The 18,885-nt window shown below is 57.4% G+C and overlaps 1 protein-coding gene across 1 annotated transcript in view; it reads right to left on the reverse strand.

The window, feature by feature from the left end:
• Positions 1-1,750: 1,750 nt before the first annotated feature.
• TRAPPC12 (trafficking protein particle complex subunit 12) overlaps positions 1,751-18,885 on the reverse strand; it is a 38,415-nt gene continuing 21,280 nt past the window's right edge. The window contains exons 5-12 of the mRNA XM_065947609.1: positions 18,149-18,287; positions 11,545-11,657; positions 8,691-8,763; positions 7,602-7,675; positions 6,088-6,186; positions 4,613-4,713; positions 3,924-4,011; positions 1,751-3,804 (exon numbers count right to left, since the gene is read on the reverse strand). Coding sequence (XP_065803681.1) covers positions 3,562-3,804; positions 3,924-4,011; positions 4,613-4,713; positions 6,088-6,186; positions 7,602-7,675; positions 8,691-8,763; positions 11,545-11,657; positions 18,149-18,287 — 930 coding nt within the window. The 3' untranslated portion in view covers positions 1,751-3,561. The remainder of the gene's footprint in view (positions 3,805-3,923; positions 4,012-4,612; positions 4,714-6,087; positions 6,187-7,601; positions 7,676-8,690; positions 8,764-11,544; positions 11,658-18,148; positions 18,288-18,885) is intronic.

The raw sequence follows: 18,885 nt of genomic DNA on the forward strand, positions 1-18,885 counted from the left end.
CAGTTCAGTTGCTCAGTCGTGTCCGGCTCCCTGTGACCCCATGAACCGCAGCACGCCAGGCCTCCCTGTCCATCTCCAACTCCCGGAGTCCACCCAAACCCATGTCCATCGAGTCAGTGATGCCATCCAACCATCTCATCCTCTGTTGTCCCCTTCTCCTGCCTTCAATCTTTGCCATCCTCAGGGTCTTTTCCAATGAGTCAGTTCTTTGTATCAGGTGGCCTAAGTATTGGAGCTTCAGCTTCAGCATCAGTCCTTCCAATAAATATTCAGGACTGATCTCCTTTAGGATGGACTGGTTGGATCTCCTTGCAGTCCAAGGGACTCTCAAGAGAGTCTCCTCCAACACCACAGTTTAAAAGCATCAATTCTTCGGTAATCAGGTTTAACAGTCCAACTCTCACATCCATACATGACCACTGGAAAAACCACAGCTTTGTCTATAGGGACTTTTGTCAGCTAAGTAATGTCTCTGTATGTTTTAGTATGCTGTCTAGGTTGGTCATAGCTTTTTTTCCAAGGAGCAAGCATCTTTTAATTTCATGGTCACCAACTGCAGTGATTTTGGAGCCCAAGAAAATAGTCTGTTACTGTTTCCACTGTTTCCCCACCTATTTGCCAATGAAGTGATGGGACCAGATGCCATGATCTTTGTTTTTTGAATGTTGAGTTCTAAGCCAGCTTTTTCACTCTCTTCTTTCATTTTCATCAAAAGGCTCTTTAGGTCCTCTTCACTTTCTGCCATAAGGGTGGTGTCACCTGCATATCTGAGGTTATTGATACTTCTCCCGGCAATCTTGATTCCAGCTTGTGCTTCATCCAGCCTGGTATTTCGAATGATGTACTCTGCATATAAGTTAAATAAGCAGGGTGACAATATACAGCCTTGATGTACTCCTTTCCTAATTTGGAACCAGTCTGTTGTTCCATGTCTGGTTCTGATTGTTGCTTCTTGATCTGCATACAGATTTCTCAGGAGGCAGGTCAGGTGGTCTGATATTCCCATCTCTTGGAAGAATTTTCCACGGTTGTGATCCACACAAAGACTTTAGCATAGTCAATGAAGCAGATGTTTTTCTAGAACTCTCTTGCTTTTTTGATGATCCAACAGATGTTGGCAATTTGGTCTCTGGTTCCTCTGCCTTTTCTAAATCCAGCTTGAACATGTGGAAGTTCTGGGTTCACGTACTGTTGAAGCCTGGCTTGGAGAATTTTGAGCACTACTTTGGTAGTGTGTGTGATGAGTGCAATTGTGCGGTAGTGTGAGCATTCTTTGGCATTGCCTTTCTTTGGCTTTGGAATGAAAACAGACCGTTTACAGTCCTGTGGCCACTGCTGCATTTTCCATATTTGCTGGCATATTGAGAGCAGCACTTTCACAGCATCATCTTTCAGGATGTGAAATAGCTCAACTGGAATTCCATCACCTCCACTAGCTTTGTTCGTAGTGATGCTTCCTAAGGCCCACTTGACTTCACATTCCAGAATGTCTGGCTCTGGGTGAGTGATCACACCATCGTGATTATCTGGGTCGTGAAGATCTTTTTTGTATAGTTCTTTTGTGTATTCTTGCCACCTCTTCTTAATATCTTCTGCTTCTGTTAGGTCCCCACCATTTCTTTCTTTTATTGAACCCATCCTTGCATGAAATGTTCTGTTGGTATCTCTAATTTTCTTGAAGAGACCGCTAGTCTTTCCCGTTCTATAGAACGGGAAAGACGAGCGATCAACGAAGTATGTATTTCTTATTTTAAAAATACACGATATTTCATAGTATACACATCCTAATCCTGACTCTTCGAGGTCTGGGCGCGCCCACGTTCACGTATACGCAGACCTCTCCGGGAATCGCTGTGTGCACTACTCAGCTACGGAGCACAGCTTGCCTTCACTGCCATCTTTAAGTCACTGCTTAGTTTTTAAAGGCAAAACATTTACCAGTTTTGGTGAGTTTTTTCCACTGGTTATAAAAATAAAACACACACACATTATGTAGAAACGTAAGCTCACTCATAAAAGGGAAAATAAAAATGCGTCTCAGTCCATCCTTCCTGTGACTGTAGTTTAACATCAAGCATTGGTTTTCAGGTTTTTCTATTAACATATGCGTTGTGTATTATGTAAACATACATTTGAGGACTTTTCCAGGTCATTAACTTTTTAAATGATATGGTCTTGCATGAATGCCTCTCAGGAATATGTGGTGATGAATGAAAACACTCTGATAAATATTTTTGACTCAGTTGCCAGTTTATTTTCCAGAAATGCTCATCTTTTTTCTGTGTGAGCATGTGTTCCCACGAGGTTCGGGACCGTTCGGCTCCCTGACTGCGAGGGGTGGGGAGCACGGCCCCAGGGGTCTGGGTGTCTCAGCTCAGCTGACGAGCCCTGCGGACAACTTCAGCAACAGACGCTGACCTGTCACGGCCTGGGGGCTGGAGGCCGGGGCCGGGGTTGCAGGGTGGACCCTGGGCCTCGCTCCTCGCCGGGTCCTCTCCTGCGCACCCCTGGGCCCCCACCCTCAGGACTCCATCCCACCTGGTCACCTCCGTGGAGCCCCATCTCTGCAGACGGGCATGCTGGGGTTTGGGGAGATTCCGGGGGAGCAGTGTTTGTGGAGTTTCCTGGGTGTGTGATGTGCAGTTGAGGCCTGGGATCTGGGACCCGGGGGGCACGGGGTGTGGGTCTCCCCTGGGCTGGGACCCCCCCCCCCTCCCAGGAGGCAGGCCAACATTACTTGATGCATTTGATTTAGAAACTTGAAGGAAAACGGAGTGTAAAGCAGGTGCATCACAACTGTCAGCCCAGAGGCTGCGGACGCTCTGGGGGAGGGGGTCCCCTCCCTGCATGAGCCGGAGGCGCCCCTCATTCTCCCTGGAGGTGTTGGGCTGGTGCTCCTGGCGGCCTCTCCCATCTCTCCTATTTCACGGGGTAGCTGATCTGTTTCAACAACTGCCCGGGAGATGCTGCACTTGTGTGTTTACCACGGAAATGACTAGAAAGAGGGCTTGGCTCTGCTTTATGCAATACGTGTTTATGTCAGAATCTTAAGGGAACTCTGTTTTAAATGTATGAGCAGAGCTGGGTAACTTAAAGGGCCCCTGCCAGAGTCCTTCAGTCCAGGTGCGTTAGACACTTAGACACAGGAGTGACCATGTGAACGTGAGAGCAGACCCTGACCCCCAAAGCTGAGAACAGTCACCCCCTGACCTGGCGCAGGACCCCCACTGCACACGCAGGCCCGTGTCCTCGCCCCCGCCACCCATGTGGGAACGCGTAGGACGAAGAATGGATTCGCTCCCCCCGCACCAGGCTCCTCCGAGGGCTCAGCAGAGGCTGGAAAAGTCCCGGGGAGCAGAGTGGAGCTGCAGCTCTGGGGCGGGGGAACGGGCCCTCTCCCCCCGACTTCTACGAATCTCTAGAACGTTCCGGCTCAGGGCAAGAACCGTGTTACGTGGTCAGCTCTTCCCTGAGGCTGCTGGGAATGCCCCGGGCCCCCACGCTGTGTGCAGCCCGCCAGATGGAGAAGGCGGTGGGGGGGGGGGGTGCGCACAGGGGGCGCTAGGCCAGCTTGAGGCACTGCGTGTTGAAGCAGTCGCCCTCCTTGACGGCCACGGCCTCCAGCAGGGCCTGCTTCTTCTGCAGGCTGCGGGAGGACTCCAGCTCGTACATGGTGGTCAGGTTGAAGAGCACGCTCTCGTGCAGGTACTGCCGCGGGTCCCGCTGGGCCATGGCCTCCAGCTGCCGCAGCGAGTCCTTGAGGCGGCCCAGGTACAGCAGGCACACGGCCGCATTGTTGTTGGCCTGGGGGGCAGGGGATGCGGGCAGGGCTGGGCGGGGGTGTGCAGGCGGCCCAGGGCGCCCCCAGCCCATGAGGGTGCCCGACGCCAGCAGACGCACCGCCTCTGCCCGGGGCGCCTTACCACTGCATTGGACGGGTCCACCCTCAGGATCTCCGTGAAGAACCTGTGCGCTTCCGCGAAGTTATTCTGACCGAGGTGAAGGAAAGCTCTGCAAATAAGCGACACGGGAAGGATGATCATAAGTCAGGATGCAGGCGGGTGTGTGGTGGGGACACCGAGGGGGAGGCTCCAGAAACTGGAACCTCGCGGGGAGGGCACGGGGAATGCGGCCCGTAATAACGCCTTATCTTAGTGGGCGGACAGATCACACCTAGGCTAGTCGTGCTGACCAGTTCGAAAGCGAGAGAAGGACCAGGTCACCATGCTGTGTAACAGGAACGAACAGTGTTTCAGGTCAACGACACTCCAAACAAACTCACAGAGAAAGATGCGGCTTGGGGTTCCTCGGGGAGGAGGGCAGGGATGAGATGAAGGTGGGCCAGAGGTACAAACCTCCAGTTATGAGTGAGTACCGGGGTGTGGTGTTCAGCACCGTGAATATCATCACCACCACTCTATGTTACGTGCGAACGTTGAGAGAGTGCATTCTGTCTTTAATTTCGCATCTGTATGAGATGATGGGTGTTCACTGTTTTGTGGGCATCACTTCAAAGTGTATGGAAACCAAGTCATCACTGTTCACACCTTAAACCTGCACTGTGCGGTCAGTTAATCTCAGTAAAGCTGGAAAACACGAAAAAAATACACACCTGTTCATCAAAACCATGGTTTTGCCTTGTAGTCCATCCAGTTTCTGTGCTACTTTCTCTACGTCTTGAAAGTACTTTTCAGCTGTTTTTATGTCTCCAATCTGCTTTGACAAAATGAAGTCGTCAATTCAGGCGATGAATGTTAAGTCTACATCCATGCATACAGTTCCCTAACGTCAGGTGAGGATACTGAAGATATGATTACGAATCAGGCAGGGTAAAACTTTGGTAACTACTTACTGTCATTTTTCATTAAAAAACAAATAGCAAAAGCCATTGAGGACAGAGCAGGATGTTAACATCTGTTCGTGTGTCAGAAAGTGAGTGATTAGATTATATAAAAGGGTAATTAAAAGGCAATATAATAAAAGTATTGTGACGTATCTAGTAAGCAAATAAACAAACCCAAACTAGTTACTGAAGAAAAAACATAAGATAATAAGCAGAAGAACTAATCAAGGAAAAGAAAGCATAAGTAAAACAGAATTACAGATATAAGAGGAGACATGACCACAGGTAAAATGAAACTGAAATGATTATGAAGGAGACTGCTTTACAGAACTCTAAGCAAATACACGTGAACACATGGGGCAGATGTGCACTCTTTCTTTTCTTTCTAAATTGCCAAACTGATCCCAGAAACAGAGAAGAAACCTCTCTCACACATGGAATACTAAAGCTGTTAGCAAGTTCCCACAAACCCCATGAGTGTGGCTCAGGCCTCTTTGAGGTCAGTTATTCACATCTTCTTGCAACATTTAATTCTAGAATTATCTGAGAACAGAGAGAGAAAAAGCAAGCTACTTCTAAGACAGAAAACAGATACCAAGTGCTCCTGAGAACAGTGGGCGCGCACACACGCACACACACACACATGCATGCACGCACACACACACAGACATACACATGCACACAGCATGCATGCACACACTCACGCACACACATGCATGCACACACATCCACACACATTTGCACGCACACACACACACAGACACACACACACACACGCATGCACAAACCCAGACCAACTGCAGCTGCAAAGAGCTGGGCCCTCCCGCTGAGCACGGGGTTTCGGGGGGATGCGGCCCTGAGTGTTTCCGTGGTGCAAAGTGAAGACGCTCCCACCTGCTTCTGCCCTCCATCCTGGGGAGGAGGGCGTGAGGGGCCTTGGGGGCTGGGGCAGGAGAGGAGCACATGGAGGCCGGCTCCTCACGTCAACACATTTCTACTGCAACAGGGCAACGCCTCAGTCACCGTCTCTGCACCGCCTGATGGAAATCTACGTACATTCACATGTAGCAAGTGGCTTCCCCGTGACATCGAAGCTGGAGGCTCGACACTCAGTACAGTCAAACCAGGACCAAAGAGAACCCGCCTTCTGACAGCAACAGAAGACTGACGTGACACCCTTCCCACGCTCCTCGGACCTACAGGACTCGGCTGCAGGGCAGCCCCGGCCCCCCAGCCCCCCGCACCTGCAGGAAGATGCGGCCGATGCAGCTCAGCACCTGGGGCTCCTGCTCTGGGTGGAACTGGATGACCGCGCGGTACGCGTCCACGGCCAGCACGTAGTCCTGCGGGAACAGGCGAGTCAGGAGATGCCGCTCCGCGTGCACGGCACCCAGACCTCGTGAGCAGGGAACATGGCACCTGCCAGGCGGGGGGCGGACACACGGCAGAGCGGGCCGGGCTCTGGGGTCTGGGTGTGACCACGGTCCCAAGAGTCCTCCCACTCCTGGGGGCCCGGCTGTGCACTTGGCCCGGGGGTGTTTCTCCCTCCATCTGCTAAGCAGCAAGTAGTATTTCACCCGGACCAACTTTTCCTGCTTCTGTCAGCCCCCGGGGTCCGAGCTCGGACGGCAGGCGGCCCCGTCCCGTCTGCGGAGGGGACGCCGTCTGGGGCTCATGCTAACAGCTCACTGTCTTGACGGGTGAGGTCACAGACCACAGGCCTGGACGGTAGTTTTCTCCTGCGCCTCCGTAGAGCCCCCGAAGGTACTTCTCTTGCTTTACTTGCCTCCGCCTTCATCTTCACGCAGACCGGGCCTGGAGGAGCTCGTTTGCTAACAGGGACGTCAGACGACCGGGGACGTCCCACAGGAACACCAGGTGCAGACGCTCCAGCCCTGCACCTCTGAGCGAAGCGCATCCGAACGCACTGGGCCCCTGGTGCCCGCGGGGAGCCGGCCACGCCCGCTGCCCGTGCCCCACGCAGTGTAAGCGCCCGTGTCCACGAGAGCGAGGGGCCTCTCCTGGGGGCGCAGTGGCCCCGGCCCCCCAGGCCTGGACGGGAGCCCCGGGCGGCTGCAGCGCTGGGCTGAGGCGTGCTCCGAGGAGCCCGGCTCAGAGCTGCTGTGGGCTGGAGGCCGTTCAGGTAGACTGTCCTCTGCCGGGTGAAGACACGCTGCCCCTTCAGGGCTGCAGTGGGCTCTCCAGGGAGAGCGCCGCCCACTCTGGTCGGGCAGCCATGGCCGATGGTGCCGGGAGTGGCCGGCATGCGGGGCGGCATCGACACCACGGCCTCACGCTACTGTATGAACTGGCTTGCCCGTGGTGGCAGCCGGATGCACACGCGTGCCGAGGCTGTGACCGCAAGATGCTTCACTCCTCTTTAATGCAGGAACACGAAAGAATCATCTAGAATTTCAAATTAAACTGCATTCGGGGCAAAAGCACTTCTGAAGCACCGTATTGGTTCTGTGCTGGGTTCTGAGAGCGCGGCTGGCAGGCGGAGTCAGGACGAGGGGAGCCCCTCGGCGAGCACGGGGCCGGGACCCCGAGGAGCACTGGAGGGAGAGGACTTCGGGAGCCTCGTGCAGACCCGGCACCATCACTAACCGAGTGTCAGTGCTGCACTCCGCGGAGGGTCCGTTTAGGAGAAACTAAAGCCTGCGGACCCCAGGCGTGCCCCTGGCCCCTCTGCTTACAGGCTGCACAGGGGCCCTCCCCCCCCAAGAGCCCAGGGCTCCACGCCTCTGAGGAACGGTACCTTCATGAGCAGCAGGCAGTTGGCCATGGAGCACGTCACCCGGCCCAGGCGGGACCGCCACAGCTGCACGGAGGCTGCAGGAGAGGAGGGGTGAGTGTGCGGGGACACGGCCAGCAGCCCAGCCACAGAGGGACGGAGCCCCCCATCCCTGCGGCCCTGCCCTGTCGGAGGTGGGCAGAGCCCCCGTCAGAGGTGGACAAAGCCCCCCATCAGAGGTGGACAGAGCCTCCATCAGAGGTGGACAGAGCCCCCCATCAGAGGTGGACGGAGCCCCCATCAGAGGCGGACGGAGCCTCTGTCAGAGGTGGACGGAGCGCCCCATCAGAGGCGGATGGAGTCCCCCATCAGAGGTGGGCGGAACCCCCATCAGAGGTGGGTGGAGCCCCCGTCAGAGGTGGATGGAGCCCCCCCATCAGAGGTGGACGGATACCCCCATCAGAGGTGGGCGGAACCCCCATCAGAGGTGGGTGGAGCCCCCGTCAGAGGTGGACAGAGCCCCCCATTAGAGGTGGGCGGAGCCCCCATCAGAGGTGGACAAAGCACCAGGTCCCTGCGGCCCTGCCCCGGCCATGGCTTCCTGTGCCGCTCGGCCCATTCCTCAGGCTGCGCTCTCCACGGCTGCCCGGCTTCAGGGTGGACAGATCCTGACTGGACCAGGAGATGAGCCATCGTGTAGCAGGGCCGCCCCGGTGGGTTGTGGACGGGCAGGGCTCCCTGGTGTAGGGCTGGTGGACAGTCACACGTGGGGGTCAGCACCAGAGCCCTGGGGACAGTGGCCTGCCTGCCCGAGGCCTGGGTGTCCCACCCTCTTACGTGGAAGCATCGGTTCCTAACCCAGCTGCCTCGCGGGCTCCGAGGGCTGGCGGCGGGGGAGACGTGGGGTGGGAGGGTGGAGGCCGGGGCAGCTCAGGCCCCGGGAGGACTTTCCTCCTGCCGCCGGGACCAAGGGGCAACTCTGGGGTAAGAACCTCCCAGAAAGGAGGCTCGTTCCGGGAGGAAAGCAGCGAGGAGACACGCCTGGGAGGGTGAGCGAGACGCACAGAGGCTGAGACCCGGCGCAGCCTGGGCCGGCCCGCGGGCGGCACGGACCTTGCCTGTTCTCCTGCGCGATGCTGCTCATGGTCCCGTCCTCCGCCAGGCCTTGCTCCAGGTTGGCCAGGATCTGTGGGACATGCGAGGACGATAGGAGTGAGTCTGCTTCTGGGCGCTCTCCTAAGACGCCCCGGAAGCAGCAGGTTTCTCTGCCGAGGAGCGTCTCCCGGGGACATGAGTCGAGCGGTCGCCGCTCGGGACGCACGGAGCGGGCGGCAGACAGAGGGGGGCCCCCTGGCTTGAGGAGTTAGGGCTGATGACACCCGCAGAGCGTCCAAGGACCTCGGACGTGCAGAGGGTACATCCTTCTGTCTTGGAAGCTTCAGGTATGGGACACATGAGGACGATTATTCACTTCTGTGAAAAACGTCAGTCCCGCTCCTCCAGGACACCCAGGTGTGTGACCCTTTGTTAATCTATCACGAAAGTTCTAAGCATCTATCACTTTACACCATTTTTACTCTTTGGCTAATGACCTTGAATCACTTCTTTTGTGACTATTTCCCCTGAAAGAAAGGAAGCTGCTGCCCCGGTGATCTGGGTAAATGATAGATTCTCATGGAGGGCAGGATGAGGAGAAAAAACTGTTAACAGCGAACACTGTTTGCTGGGGAGAAAAATAAAGGCGTGTTAACTGGAGATGGGCAGAGAGCTCACGGTTCTGTGATGGCGGGCTTCAGGCACCTGCTCTGCAGAGACACCCTCGCTTCGCAGGTCACCCCAGAGGGGAAGCTCACCGCCAGCAAAGCAGCTGCTCTGGGCTCTTCTTACTGGCCCGGGACAGGCCACTGGGCCTCTTTGGCCTCAAGGGTCTGCTCCTCATGCCAGGAGGAGGACGACGTGCCGTGAACACAAGGCCTGTCCTACCGTGACCGCTCAGGACACACCCGTGGTTTAAAACTAACAGCGGCAAAGACGAGCTAATTGGCCCAAACCAGGTCACTCTTTTCAGCTATTTATTAGCCGTCTCCTGACCAGGAACGGAAGTCTTGATGGGCCACTGAGTGGGGACAGGAACACAGAGAGGGCTGGAGGCACCGAGGAAGAGGAGGGGGCCTGGCTCTCCCAGCTTAAGGGCTGTGCAGGCTCCCGTGGGCCCGCCAGGCGCAGACCTGGGTGCAGGTCAGAGGCCGTGAGCCTCTGCCTCCCAGAACCACCCAGGCGGGCTGCACCCAGGGCGCCCAGCCTGGAAGGTGCTCAGGAAACGTGCGTGGGGTGGGGGCAGGTCAGCCCCACCTGGGCTCCAGGCCAGAGGACACAGTTCCGGAAGCAGCTGTTAACAGTGGCTCTGAAAAGTGAAGACGCGGCCTGGAGGTGAGGCGGGAGGGCTCAGGAGAAAGTGGGGTCTGGGGGACGGTCCTCAACCCCGTGGGCAGGGCCGCGTGACCAGAGCTGAGGGGCTCGTCCTGGGCTGGTGCCGGGTGGGGCAGGGTCACTCGGGCAGCCAGGCGCCGTCAGCACCACGGACAGCAGTGGAGGGAGGCCGGGCCCAGGAGGCAGGCGCTTGGCGGTTCTGTCCAGGAGAAAACTGCCGACCTCTCGCGGGCTGCGGGCGGGGACGGTCTAAGGACTGGGTTTACGTATGAAGTGTCCAGTCCTCAGACCCCCGGGCGCCGGCCCTCACGACTCACTAATGACCCACGAGCCCACAGAGGGGCTTAGATTCCCCCGGAGCGTCCTGGGAGCGTCCCAGCCCTACCGTCTCTTCCAGGCTTCGGAAAAGAGCCTTTTCTAAGTGAGAAGAGGCTTCCTGGAGCCGCCCCAGGTCACTGAAGGAGCATTAAGCACTCCCAGGAGCCAAACGCTGGTCCGCATCCATCATCTGACCCCACGACAGCCTGGAGGCGGCTGGGGACATTCCTCCTCCCCACACGAGGCGCTCAAAGCCTCCAAGGACCAGTCATCCCTCTAGGAAGATTCTGCCTGGCTCCAAAGTCGCTCCAAAGTTCCTCCAACCACGGCCTGTGGACGTGCCTGGCGGGCGTCATACTTTGAAACCACCCTCTTCCCTGTCAGGTTAGAGTGCGAACCTTCAACGACAAGGTGAACCAGCCCCCACTTCCTGCTGGGAACCCGGAGGACCACCCAGGAGCTCCAGAAGCGTCCATCAAGAGAGGCTGGAGCCTGGAGGAGTTCGGCAGGTACAAATAACCCCATCTTACGAATCTGTCAAACGTCGCTGCCCCTGACTGCTCAGTCACAGCTCTGAAAGCCCCCCTCTCCCACTGGCTACCCGGCAGGGGGTGGGACGGGGCTGCAGCCGGGGGAGCCCGAGCCCCACCTCTCCGTCCCACCGCTCGTGGAGCAGTCTGATCGGCTGACGCAGCCCATGCCTGCCACGTCACAGCTGCTTTACCACCGAGAACAGCTCGGGATGCCCTGCTGAACCTCATCTGCCTTCGGAACCAGAATTACGAATGACAGCTGTCACAACAGTCGCCACGACGCAGTGTCATCTGCTTTGATGCTGGAACATTTCCGGCCATTATCTCTTTAAATCTGGCTCCAGCGCCTCTCAGACATGAAGCAGGTGCTCGGAGCCTCCGCAAGATACGCAAGTGGCTGGCAGCCCAGGCACACGTTCACGGGTGTCATTTCTACACGAGAGGAAACGCTTCTGCTTTTATTTACTGAGAACTATAGAGAATTGGCACCTAGGAAGGGTTTCAGGCCACAAGCTTGGCCAAAACCCACCCACCATCCCCCAGGACAGCTCAGCAAGAAGCACGTAGCATGGCCACAAGGAACTGGGCCCCTGCCCTCCTGGAGGGGGACGCGGAGATGGGGGTGGGGACAGGGCCGTGTGAGGGCAGGAGGAGGGGGCAGGCGGCCCAGCCGGGGCGGGGCTTACCTTGCTGCAGACGGCCTTCAGCCTGTGCAGCCGGTCCAGGGCCTCCTGGGGGTTCCCCAGGTACTGCTGGAGCTCCGCGTGCAGGACCCGCATGGAAAAGGGGACCATGGACCCTGGAAGCAGAGCCAAAGCGGCGTCAGTCTGTCTGCCATCACCGAGCACAGCCGGGAGCCCGCGGATGCTCCGGAGGCAGCGGGGACAGAACCTTCCTTTCCTGGCGAAGTACACAGTGATGCCGGTTCTCAAACCTGCCCTGGTTCTCTCGGTAAAGCGTGTGTTCCAGACGACGGCCACAGGAGGGCTGGCCGTCACCCCCTGCCCACAGCTACGCCCCAGTCGTGTGGAGGCCACCACCTGCTCCAGAACAGGACACTCGAGGACCTCTGTGAACAGGCCAATATCTACTTAAGAAATTAAATCAATAAGGAATAACTTTCCAAAGGAGAGGGCAGCAGGTGCAGACGGTATCACTGGTGAGTTCTACAGAACATTAAGGAAGAAGAGGTGCCAATTCTCTATAGTTTCTTCCGGAAAACAGAAGTGGAGGGGATCCTTCCTAATTTGTCCTATGAGGCCAGCATTAGCCATGTATCAAAACCAGATAGTATCACAAGAAACGAAAACTACAGATCAACACGGCTGACGGACACAGATACAAAAATCCTCGGCAAAATTAGCAAGTCAAATCCAACTAAATTCTACCAAAAAATTAGCAAGTCAAAACTAACAGTGTATAAGAGAAATTATCCACCATGACCAAGTGGGACTCATTCCAAGTATGCAAGGCTGGTTCAACGTTCAAAAATCCATGTCACCCATCATGTCAAACAAGCTAAACGAGAAAGATCACACGATGAATCCAGGGGAACAGAAAAAGCATTTGACAGAATGAGACATCCATTCATGATTAAAATTCTCAGCAAATGAAGAGCAGAGGGAAACTTCCCCAGTTTGATAAAGAACATCTGTGAAAACTTACAGCCAGCAACCTGATTAACGGTGAGAAACCACGCGCTTTTCCTCTAAGATCCTGAGTAATGCAGGGAAGTCCCCTTTTCGCCGCTCGTACTGAACGTGGTACCGGAAGTCCCAGCCAACGCAGGCAGAACAGGGAAGCCGAGACCGTGCCTGCAGCGCTGTCTGCTCTGGGCCCTCAGGCTGTCCTCTCTCCTCTCCACGCACCGTCTTCTCTGGACTCAAGCCTCCTACCGGAGCCCACCCGCCCTGGACCAGACTCCCGCAGCCCTAGGAGGTGGACAGCAGTGGCCCTCCATGTGTGCCCGTGACCTGCGTCTAGAGTTGAGGCTCTACTCAGACGAGAGTAGGAAAGGTGGGCAAGGGAGGGCCTGCACTGGTGTCCCGTGACCACGCTACCCCTGCCCGTGACTTTCCTGGAGGGCCCCGAGACAGCCAGGCTCCGGGGGGCGTCGGCTTCCTCCTTCTTGCTTGGCACCGCTGGGCTGGTGCAGCTTACTCGTCTCAAAGGACAGATCCCAGGAGGGAAGCAGACACTCGGCCTCAAGACACAGAGAGAAAAAATGCCCCTCCCTAGAAAAACACACGGCTCAGGGTCAGGACAAGAAAAGGGGCAGCGGGAGATAGACCACCTGTTACTTCCGGCCTGAACAGGTTAGCTGGAGAGCCACGTACTCGGCAGGACTTGGTGCCAAGGACAAGCGCAGGTGCTGGACGTACAGTGAAGGGACACGGCCACTGTCCCCAAGCAAACGCTGCAGGCTCTTCAATAAAACAGCAGACACTGCTTTGACCTAAGTCAGGCCTTTTGTTTGTTCGTCTTAAAGAAATAAAAATGCCTAAGCTGGCTCTCTCAGTCGGGCAAACCCGGCCTCGCTGTGTGTGAAGTCACCGGCAATCAGTGAAACCCTTCACGCCAGCGGAGTCCGGCAACATGACCTGCGTGGCTCCACGCCAGCCAGGGGCCCGTCTCCCCGGCAGGGAGTGCGCGCCTTGAAACAGAGCGCGTGTCAGAATCTGGAAGGAAACTGGCTTCCCGGAAGGTCCCGTGTGTGGTCGTGACCTGCCGACTGCTAGGTTGGTATAAATACTGTAGGGGCGCTCCCGTGAATCATTTAGGAAACGCTAAGTGCAAACGCCCCTACACCGCTCATGCTCTGGAGTCCGCGGCAGGACTATAGGCCCGCTCGGCCGCCAGCGCCAGAGCAGGTGCCCCAGGAATCACAGCCTGTGCCGGACAGCAGGCCTGGAAGGCAAAGCAAGAGGGGGCACATCAGCCTGACCCCAGCGGGCTGCCTCCCTCAGCAGGCGCAAGACTTCCCCGGCGTGGGCCTCCGGCCTCCCACTGGCCCCGTGTGCTGGGCAGGCGGCGCCCTCCCTCCAGCGCTCCGGCCACCTGCACGGCACAGCGAGCTGGACACGGCCAGGCTGCTGTGAGGCCCGAGGGGCAGACGCGACGGCACGGTGCCTGCCGGACGCCCAGCAGAGCACAGGCTCCGCGGTCAGCAGGCCCAGCTCACCCCTGCAAAGCTGGGCAGGGCCTCTCTCTGTCCAGGCGGCAGGGCCCGCTGCCTGACCGCTGCTCTGGGCTCGCTTCCTTGGACGCTTCCTGGTTTCCCTGCCCCCTGGCGCCCCAGCTTTCTGTGCCCCGACGTGGGGACACAGGTCGGGGACATCTGTGCCAGGCTGATGGCACAGTATCTCTCACCCATGGTGACGCTGGAAACAAAGAGCCAGCCCGGACAAGGCCAAACAACCCTCAACAAACACACCCCGACTTCAGGCTACCTGGAATCAGCGCCAGCCCGAGCGAGTCCTAGATGACTCATTACTAAGGGGTCATTCAGTGCTGCCCCCACGCCCCCTGGCAGACGGGGAGCTCAGAACGGGCCAGGCGTCCCGGCAGCATCTCAGGCACTGTGTCTGATGCAGGCAGTGGCATGCACGTATCTCCCCGCTTCTCGCGTCTGGAGGAGGGTAGAGGCGGCTTCGCCCAGGTGTCCTGATGGAGACAGAGCCCGACCGAAGAGCCCGTATCTCTGACCGCCTGTTCCAGGAAAAGACTGCAGACGCCAGAGTTCACAGGAAGGGTGAGCCACGTGAAAGGCGGCAGGACCCCAGACCAGCCCCCTCAGACTGAGGAAGATACACCTGACTCGTGCAACTCGGAAGAGCTCTGGCACAGAGGAAGGCGAGCTGGAGCCCAGCCTGCCCGGAGGACAGTCACTCCGGGGGGCGGGTCCGTCTTCTCACGGAAAACAAAGGGGTCGCCTGGCACCCTCTGAGCTGTGAACTCTGCACCACCACGTGAGCTCACCTGCTGACAGTGTCTGCACCCAGCCTGGGAGCTAGACGTGAGCTGCGTGGTTCTGGAGGGAGCGCCGGCAAGGACTAGAGAGCAGCGGCGGCTCACCTTTGCGGGAGGGGCGACGGGGCACTCGGGGCCATCAGAGCCGGGTGTGCGGACACGCAGGCCCCGGGGAGGCACGCTCTCTGCTCACAGCCCCCAGTCGGGGCTTGTACACCGCGGCCAGCACAGCGCAGACGCGAGCAACCTCTGATGCCACCTCCAGGCTCCGAGGTACAGGGGCGCACCCACAGCGAGAGGGAGAAGCGGCGATCCAGGGGGAGGACGCGGACCAGGGCGGAGGAGGGTGTCAAAGGAAGCACTCCCCAGGCTCCCAGCGGGTGTGTGGGCTCCGGCCCAGTCCACTTGGGCCTGGGTCTATTCAGTGACCCGTCATCACTGCTTCAGGAGAACAAGGAGAGAATCCAAACAACCGACTGAAAGGCAGCCTGAGTGTGTGGAAACCACACTCCCTTATAAGCAACTCCATGAAATTGCTAGACGTATCAGCGAAATACAGAAGACCACAAGAGTCTTCCTTTCTTGGATGAAAACAAAAAAGGGAAATTTCACGATATTAGCTCATGATTCATTACGACTTGTTATGAATACTCTGAATGGGTAAAAACTATGCCCAATATTTAAATAAAACATATTAAAGCTCATTCATAAAAGTTATTTCTTTATACCGTTATAGCTTCCTTTTTACAGCACAGTTTAATGACCTGCTTCCTTATGTACTACAAGCTAAAATGAAACAAATGAATCAAAATCCCACATTTACGCTTGTTATACCACAAAATGGAAAGAAAAATTGGTAAACATTGAACATACCATTATGGATGAATGTTAGCACACTTTAGCTAAAATATATGTATGATTTATGTCTATTTCATAACTTAAATTGGCTGCTTAATGGAGCAGGGCGACCAGCTCTTCTTTATCCCTAATATAACACGTTGCAATTCCAGCCGGGATGGGGAGCCTGCTTAGTCTGCACGCTGACGTCCCGGAAGCTGGGGCTGGGCGGGCGGCGCACCATCCCACGCCTGGGCCCGAGGGCCTGGGTTCTCGCTTCATGGGAGGCTGGGTGTCATCTCCGAGAACCTCTGTCCCTGAGGAGAGGGAGCAGGGCCGCAGTGCCCAAAGGACCTGGTCCAGCACCCTGCCTGGCATCATCGACCAGGACCCTGGGGCTGCTGAGCGCTCGGCGTGATCAGGGCTGAGCACTTTCCCTGGCCGTCCTGGAAATACCTGCTTTTCCGTCTCCAGTCATTCTTTTTTAATAAAAACATGTTTACTTATCTAGCTGTGCCAAGTCTTAGCTGTGGCATGTGGGATCCAGCTCCCTAAGCAGGGACTGAACCCGTGTGCCCTGTCCTGGGAGCTCGGGCCACACGGGAAGCCCCAGCTGTCTCGTTCCTAACCTGCAGTAAACTCAAAGTAGCTGATGTATCAACAGTTGTTTGAACTTACAATTTACGCGGGCCTCAGTAGGAAAAGAAAATCAGCATTTTTATGTAGCTGTGAGTGTTAGGGTACCTGAAATTCAGGCCCACTGGGCGCCTGCCTGTATGCTCGGAGGTCTGACTTTCTGTTAGCAGCAGACAGACCGGCCGTCAGCATCAGCTGCCCACCCCTGGGCCCAGCGCGGGGTCCCGCTCACGGCATGACTGGGGGGGCCCAGGGGCACTGCGGCCGGGGCCGGGGGGCGGCGCGCAGGCCAGGCGGGGGCTCACCTGGCCAGAGCTGGGACACGGTGCCAAGAAACTGTTTTTCCTTTTCCTATGCTGGAGGGAAACAGCTGCTCCTTGTCAGAAGCGTGGGAGAGCCCTCTCTTGATCATCAAAGCTTTCAGGTAGAATTTTTTGAACGGAAATATCCCAAACCTCCCATGTAATGTGCCCGTTACCTCTCCACAGAACGTCGCTCCCTGTAAGAAGAGGCGACAGAGCCTGATCCTCATGGGGGCAGAGTCTGCCCACTGTCTTTCTGGGAGGGACGGACTGCGAAGGGTTGGAAATGCGGACGAGAAAGCTCTGGCCCTCACTCCCCAGTGGGGACGTGGCCCCTGACCGCCAGGGGACGCTGGGCCCCTGGATACACATGGAACTGTGTGCATGACGCGCCTTATGGAGCAGAGCAGGCTACGGCCTGCGCCCCAGGCTGCGGGGCTGCCTGTGTGAGTGGGGGGGGGGTCACAGAGAGACCAGGTGGGGGCTCCCTAGTGTGGGTGTGGGGGGTCAGAGAGAGAGGACGTGGGGGCTCCCTGGGGCGAGTGTGGGGGGTCACAGAGAGAGGTGGGGGCTCCCTGGGGTGAATGTGGGGGGTCACAGAGAGACCAGGTGGGGGCTCCCTAGTGCGAGTGTGGGGGGGTCACAGAGAGAGGAGGAGGGGGTTCCCTGGGGTGAGTGTGGGGGGTCACAGAGAGAGGAGGGGGCCACTGGTGTAAGTGTGGGGGATCACAGAGAGAGGAGGTGGGGGCTCCCTGGGGTGAGTGTGGGGGGTCACAGAGAGGTGGGGCTTCCCTGGTGAGGGTGTGGGGGGGTCACAGAGAGAAGAGGTGGTGCCCTGCCTGTCCCGCGCAGACACTGTCAGACCCACTGGAGGAATCACAGGCAAGCAAAGCTGGGTGGCCGCAGCTCCTACCCACCCCTTAATGCCCAGGACCGTCCCCTCCGCCTGGGGCCGCACTCCTGAATGTTGCTCATGGGGCTCCTGGCTTTGGTCCCTTCCCCCCGATCTTCTGGAGACCTGCTGGACTTGGGGGGCGACTGGGGGGCAGGCCGTGTCACACACGTGGGATGGGCCTGCTGCTCTCCTGAGTGCATGCCACCCGGCCGGCTGCCTCGCTCCCTCTGAGCCAGCTCCATCAGGGCGACCACCGGGCGCCTGCCCCGCTCCGGACTTCAAAGCCTGCCTCCCCTTGTCCTCCACGAGCTGACTGCTGCCCTGCTCTGGGTTTGAAAGCCTGCCTCCCCTCCTCCTCCATGAGGGCGAAGTTCTCCCAGTCAGAAGGAAGAGACAGAATTTTAATGCCAGGGAGGCTAAAGGCCTCAAAGTCCCGCACGCCGAAAATCCTCCTCCAAGCCTGGGGAAACTCGGGGCGACACAGCCCGGCTCCCGTCAGCCGTTACATGTGAGAGAGCCGGTGATGAAGGAGGAAGCGCTGAGAACTAGGACAGTGCAGCCCCAGCCTCCCCCGCGTCCCCACAGAGAGGGGGCTGAGCTTCAGGGCAGAAGCTGAGCCTCGGCCGAGCAGGGCCCCGCCGGGCGCCTCACCCCTGCGCCCCGGGTACACGTGCGGGTAGTACTCGTAGTAGAGGTCCGGCTGGTCCAGGTTGCCGAAGGGCTCGAACTCCACCTCGGCGTTCTGGAACAGGCCCAGCTTCACCAGCAGCGCCAGCCTCACGAACCAGAGCTGAAAGCACAGAACACGAGGCGCACAACGGTCAGCCGCGTGGAGCGGGTCCAGAAGGTCCCATTCCCTACTGGCTGCTTCAAAAATGTAGGTGCCTCTTTAAATTTTCACTTCACTTTTATTTAGGCTGTGCTGCAGGGCTTGTGGGACCACTGGACCGGGGAAGTCCTTGAGGCCCATTAATTTGATATCAGAGCTTGATTTCAAATAGATTTAAACAAGCGCTAAACTAACACTCCCTGGGGGCTCAGCTGGTAAAGAACCCACCTGCAATGTGGGAGACCTGGGTTCGATCTTTGGGTCGGGAAGATCCCCTGGAGAAGGGAAAGGCTGCCCACTCAAATATTCTGGCCTGGAGAATTCCACGGACTGTACAGTCCATGGGGTCGGAAAGAGTCGGACTCGATTGAGCAACTTTCACTTCAGAAACTAACTCTCTTTCTTAGCAATTTGCATAACTATAAGTTTATAAAGAGACGCTCCCTCCCTGAAGGAGAGCAGAGTCCAGCTGAGGCTGGGGAGGTGGTGGAGGGGGGGCAGCTGGACTGAGCGGGGCAGGGAGGCGGGGGCACTGGTGAAGGACCCGGGCTCCCCACCG

The sequence above is a fragment of the Muntiacus reevesi genome, chromosome 10 (genome assembly GCF_963930625.1).
Source record: "Muntiacus reevesi chromosome 10, mMunRee1.1, whole genome shotgun sequence".
In the NCBI taxonomy this organism is placed as follows: Eukaryota; Metazoa; Chordata; class Mammalia; order Artiodactyla; family Cervidae; genus Muntiacus; species Muntiacus reevesi.